We start from the raw sequence: 6,004 nt of genomic DNA on the forward strand, positions 1-6,004 counted from the left end.
AAGAGGGAGAGAGAGGGCGAGAAATATCAATTATTTCAGTTGCCTCACATACCACCTGGGGACTGAACCTGCAACCTGGGCATATGCCCTGACCAGGAATCTAACCAGTGATCTTCTGGTGCACAGAAAAACATTCAACCAACCCACACCAGCCAGGGCAGTTTTGTTGATTTTTTAGAGAGAGGGAGAGGGAAAGGAAAGGAGAGGGGGAAAGGAAGAGGGAGAGGGGAAGGGGGGAAGGGGGGGAGGGGGAGAGGGAGAGGGATTGGGGATTGAACCCACAACCTGGTATGTGCTCTGACCAGGATTTGAACCTGCAACCTTTTGGTGTACCAGAGTATGCCCAACCAACTAAACCACCTGGCCAGGGCGGATCTAATGATATTTAGCACGATCACTGAAAAGACTGTCCTTTCCCCAATAATGTTTGTGCCTTATGTTTTGTAATGACAACTAAATCAAAACACTTTAATTTGCTGGCTAAACACAACACCTACAGACTTGATTTTGGCCCAAAGGCCAGTAATTTACAGTAGTGCCTTAACTGCATTTTCACATTAGATTTTTAAATGAGCTAAGGTGAGTGAGAGATATTTAGTGTTGCCTATCAGGAGCCAAGCATTGCACCAGGTACTGGTGATAAATTGGTCAAAAAAGTTAGCAAGCTAAAGTCCTAGCATCAAGGAGTTTAAAGCTCAGTGAGACTCGAGAAAACATCATTTTATTTTAGTATTATAGGAATAAATAAAAGGCCTAAGTAGAAAGTAGGTTATGAGAAGAGGATTAGCCCTGGCAGGGTAGCTCAGTTGGTTAGAGCAACGATCAGATACACCAAGGTTGTGATCCATCCCTGGTCAGGGTACGTACAAGAAACAACCAATTAAAAAAAAACAAAGAAAAACAATGAAAGCATAAACAAATGGAACAACAAATCAATATTTCTCTCTTTTCCTCTTTCTCCTTTCCTCTCTTTCTAAAATCAATAAATAAAAAAATAAAAACAGGGATTAGAAGAATTTTAAATAATGGACGGGGGAGGGGGGCTAAAAGAAAAAAATGGGGAAAAGGAAAAAAAAAAAAAAAGGAGGACAGAACAAAAAAGAACAGCTAAACAGCCCACCTCCGCGGAGAGGACTGTTTGCAACGGCGCGGGGGCCGCAGCCACCCTCCTCTCCCACAGCGCTGCTTCCCAGGCCGGAAAACCTGCCCCTGCTCCTGACGTCATACGACTGCGCCCAGTGCGGGGAGGGCGGGACTTCCGGTCGCGGGTCAGTGACGGTTCCTGCGCGAACTGATTGGCGAGCGGCGGGTCTGTGTGGCGGTGGTCTGTGCGAGGCCGCGCTCGTGCTGTGCGGTGTCTGCGGCTTCAGCGGCGGAGCCCTGTCCGTGCGGTCCTGGTAGGGGCGTCTCTCGTCGCCTTCCCGAGCGCGTGCAGGTGGGAGGCCGCGCGGCCCGTTCCGAGACTAGACTTAGCGGAGCACGTGCGCTCCGAAGGCCCACAGTTCAGGAAGCCCGGGTTGATGCATATGTGTGACTTTTTTTTTTTTTTGAATTTTTGTAAACTTTAGCTGGGAAAGTATTCCAGTGGTACCGTGCTGGGTTGGCATTGTATAGAAATTAGCTGCCATATTGGTCTAGAGATGTTATATTTTTTCCGTTTGTACAGGGGTAATGCACTGTATTAAATATGTAAGGTCTTATCTACCTGGGTTTGACTGCAGAAACTAAAAAAAGCGTTCTCTAAGTCATAATAAAAAAAGGAAGCCCAGTGATTTAAGAAACTAGAAATACTACAATATCTGGATCAAGAACAGTGTTTCCCAAAATAATACCCTTTTTCACTTTTTTATATTTTCGGTTTTCATTTCTATGCTGTCCCAAAAATCTTTACTAGTTAGAGAGACAAAATTCAAAAAACTTTTTTCTGAAATCATTGTTTCTCTTAAGGACTCCCAGTTAAATATTCCAAGGAGTCTAAAGTAAGTTGTTGTTTTCTTTAGAAGTTGTCTGAACAGCCCTAGCCGGTTTGCTCAGTGGATAGAGCACTGGCCTGTGGACCAAAGGGTCCCGGGTTCGATTCCAGTCAAGGCATGTACTTTGGTTGCAGGCTCAGCCCTAGTTGGGGAGCATTTAGGAAGCAACCATGTGTCTCTCACATTGATATTTCTCTGTCTCTCCCTCACCCCTAAAAAAAAAGAGAGAGAGAGAGAAAGAAAAGAAAATGGGGTAGAAGAAGTGAATGGATTCAAGAAGTATTTAGAAAGTAAAATAAATGTAACTCAAATGGATTTGAGAGAGGACAATAACGAATGACTCCCAGTTTCTGGCTTCAGCAAGTAAATGGATAGCAGTGTCCCTCTCTACAACAGTGCAGGGAGAGAAGCAGATTGGGAAGGCAAAGCAGAGAGATTATTTCAGTTTGTTGCATTTGAGGTGTCTTCTGATTCATGGTGATTGAAGCCACAGAGATAAATCCAACCCCATAGAGAAAATGTATAGATTGAAAAAAAAAAGGCTTAGGACAGAACTTAGAGGCACATCCACCTTTAAAGGGGGTGAGAGGATGGGGCATCTGAGCATCAGTGCATAGGTCAGAGGAAGGAGACTCAGGAGCATACAGAGTCACTAAAGGAAGAAAATTTTCAAATATTTTAAATTGCATTTTGTAAAGAGTTGAATTCCTTCTCCGCCCAACCCCCCCACCCCCCCCTTCAAATCCAGCACTAGTTTCACCTCTTTAAGGGTCTTCATTGTCTTGTGGACCCCAGACCTGTAGGATAAACTGTGGAGCTTATATATATTTTCCTTCATTTTGGACATTTTGTTTGGCAATAACATTATTTGCTGCAAAATAAAGTCTGAACTAGGGAAAGGAGGTTTGTTTAAAATTAGTAGATCTCTTTATATTTCTGTTTTGAAAATGTGAGAGCCTTGGTACAGAGGCTCCCAAGTGCTTTTTTACCAGTTGTCTTATTCTGTAACTTTTCAGCCCTTTTGTCTTCACGTGTTGCTTATGGTACGGATCTTATGTTTGGGTCTGTACAGGGTGGGTGCCCCACTCTGTATCAGGGTTAGTATAGAATGGAGAAGAATACAACATCATGACCTTAGCCACATTAGTGTTATATAACTGTTACCTAGTAATATTGATTTTCTGGGCCCTGAAGGAAATTCAAAGTATTCTTTTGCCTAAGGCAATAGTGAAATTCATGTCTAAAATAAGACCCCAAATAAGTTTTACATTTTTGCCTAGTGAGTGATCATAGACTCTAGGCCACAGAGTCTAGGAAAAATTAATGGTGCAGCAAATAAAGTTGTACTAAGATTCCACTTTGTGTTTAAGAAATTGATTGTATTTGAATGTCTCAAATTTATACTTGTAGTTAGATGGTTTTTTTAATCTTTAACTTTTCATGACATTTTTCTTCTTTTATAGGGGTTTTCATACATGCCTGTTTTCCTCAAAATGAGTATTGGTATCACCTTCATAAGACCTTTTGCCAGAGTTCTGGTGCCATTTACCCTTAATAAGAAGAGAAGGGTTTTATATTCAACGATTCTGAACAGATACATGTCTTCCAAAATACCAGCTGAATCCTATCCTAAAAAGGAAAATACATCACCTGAACAGCTGGAATTGGATGGGTGGAAAATTACAATGAAATCTAGTGTGCAAGAAGGTGTTTCAACAGTCTCAAGTGCCAAGGATGAAGATCCTGTAGCTGCCACTAGGGAATTAATTGAGATGTGGAGATTGCTTGGCAGAGAAGTACCAGAACACATCAGTGAAGAAGAGCTCAAAACCATTATGGAATGTGATTCTAAATCATCAAAAAAAAAATATTTAAAATATTTATATCTTAAGGAGAAAATGAAGAAAGCTAAGCAAATAAAAAAGGAAATGAAAGCAGCAGCAAGGGAAAAAGCAATACAAGACCAGCTGCTAGAAACCACTAACCAAGATAAACAGCAAGACTTTCTATTTCTACGACTTTGGGATAGGAATATGGACATAGCAATGGGCTGGAAGGGTGCCCAGGCCATGCAGTTTGGACAACCTTTGGTTTTTGACATGGCTTATGATGATTATATGAAACCAAAAGAACTGCAGTATACTGTTTCTCAACTTCTAGAAAGTGAAGGATGGAACAGAAGAGATGTCGATCCTTTCCATATTCATTTCTGCAATCTTAAACCAGATAGCCCTTTTCGTAGAGAGTTAATTAAACGTTATGGAGAAAAATGGAACAAATTGCTTTTAACAGCAACAGAAAAGTCTCACGTAGATTTATTTCCAAAGGACAGTATTATATATTTAACTGCAGATTCTCCCAATGTTATGACTACTTTCAAGCATGACAAAATTTATATAGTGGGATCTTTTGTTGATAAGAATATGCAGCCAGGTGCATCCCTAGCCAAGGCAAAACGGCTGAATCTGGCAACAGAATGCTTTCCGTTAGATAAATATTTACAGTGGGAGACTGGTACAAAAAATCTCACCATAGATCAAGTAACACGTATTTTGTTATGTCTGAAAAACACTGGTAGTTGGGAAGAGGCTCTGAAGTTTGTTCCTAAGAGAAAACATACAGGTTATCTGGAGGTTTCTCAACATCCTCAAGAATTTGTCAACAGAATAAAAAAGACTATTAATTCATTTCCAAAAGGCTCTCTAAATAAATACACACAGAAAAAGTAACTTGAAAGAGAAGTATTGATAGCTTAAGAAATAAATGGATTGGAAATTGTTTGTTTCTTCCTGAATGGAATTCACTTGCTCTTTAAAGAGTTATCTTTCCAAACAAGTATCTTTCCCCAATTTATTAAATATCTGCAAACTTTGGAAATATATTTTGTTTACATAAAAAGAATTTTAGAAAGTAAAAAGAGTTGTCCAAGTTTCTTGAGCCCAATAAAACAGTTGTATCATTGGTATGGCTTTTTTATGAATACTTGTGTCTCAGACTCTATTTTCCTTCTTAAATGTTCTTTTAGCCATGTTAACAACTATTCTTTCATCAAAAATTGATAGAGGAGACCTTGTGGGTTTGCTCAGTGGTTAGAGTGTTGACCCTCAAACTGAAAGGTCGTTGGTTCAATTCTGATCAAAGGCTCAGTCCCCAACCTTGGTTGATGTCTCTCCCCCTCCCTTCCACACTAAAAATCAATGGAAAAAAAGTCCTTGAGTAAGAATTAACAACAACAAAAATTGATAGATTTCTAAACTTCAGGTGGTCATTCACTTACTAACAGAACATTTGGTACAGTGCTGGGCATGTCATAAGCACTAAGGTATATTGTTTAACTGGATATCAAAAAGTCAAGCAATCCCTTGGATGTCAGGGATTTGGCTGTATAATGAAAAATGGGCCGGGCTGGGGTTACTCAGTGGTTGAGCATTGACCTATGAACCAAGAGGTCACTGGTTCACAGGGCACATTCCCGGATTGTGGGCTCAGTCCTCAGTGGGAGTCTTGCCGGAGGCAGCCAATCCATGTTTCTCGTTGATGTTTCTTTATCCCTCTTCTTTCCCCTCTCTGAAATCAGTAAAAACATTTAAAAAAGAAAATGGGTTTTGGGGGCAAACACATTTCCTTTTAAAATATAAGGGCTTATTGGATAAGTGTGACATACAGCACTTGGCTACTGTAACGTATGTGGCGTTCATTTTGTAGGAAATAGTTCTTTTTCTCCAGCCATGTGATTGAATGGAAGTTGCCCTATTTTTACAAACCTGGCTCTCCTGGCTACAGCTGATCATCTCAAAGGAGACACCTCACTCAAGCTTAGAGACGGGCATCTGACTTTGAGATAGGCCAGTCACAACACTTTTCCAGGATTTTTGAACTTGAGAACTAAGACAGCCTTTGTTAGTTCCTTTCTGGTGGTGGACTTCAACAGGATGTTGTACAATGGATGGTATGTGTCCTTGTCTATGAAAAGAAGCCAGGAGAGAGTGAAGTTTACCCACAGAAATAAGACCAATTTCTAGAGCTGTTCA

General features: G+C 40.5%; 1 protein-coding gene across 2 annotated transcripts; it reads left to right on the forward strand.

The window, feature by feature from the left end:
- The first annotated feature begins 1,277 nt into the window (after window positions 1-1,277).
- On the forward strand, window positions 1,278-5,454 carry TRMT10C (tRNA methyltransferase 10C, mitochondrial RNase P subunit). 2 transcript variants are annotated; one of them, XM_081085249.1, is made up of 2 exons: window positions 1,278-1,397; window positions 3,437-5,454. In XM_081085249.1, exon 2 carries the CDS (start codon window positions 3,449-3,451, stop codon window positions 4,700-4,702), a length of 1,254 nt encoding a protein of 417 aa, XP_080941375.1. In that variant the 5' UTR covers window positions 1,278-1,397; window positions 3,437-3,448; the 3' UTR covers window positions 4,703-5,454. The 2 variants fall into 2 exon arrangements, with proteins under 2 accessions (XP_080941375.1, XP_080941374.1); XM_081085248.1 differs by having other exon boundaries at window positions 1,284-1,435.
- The last annotated feature ends 550 nt before the right edge of the window (window positions 5,455-6,004 follow it).

Source organism: Myotis nattereri (genome assembly GCF_964212035.1).
Source record: "Myotis nattereri genome assembly, chromosome: 3".
In the NCBI taxonomy this organism is placed as follows: domain Eukaryota; kingdom Metazoa; phylum Chordata; class Mammalia; order Chiroptera; family Vespertilionidae; genus Myotis; species Myotis nattereri.

Excerpts from the sequence above, each read along its gene's own strand:
- TRMT10C (XM_081085249.1), top strand. The coding sequence starts at position 3,449 with ATGCCTGTTTTCCTCAAAATGAGTATTGGTATCACCTTCATAAGACCT.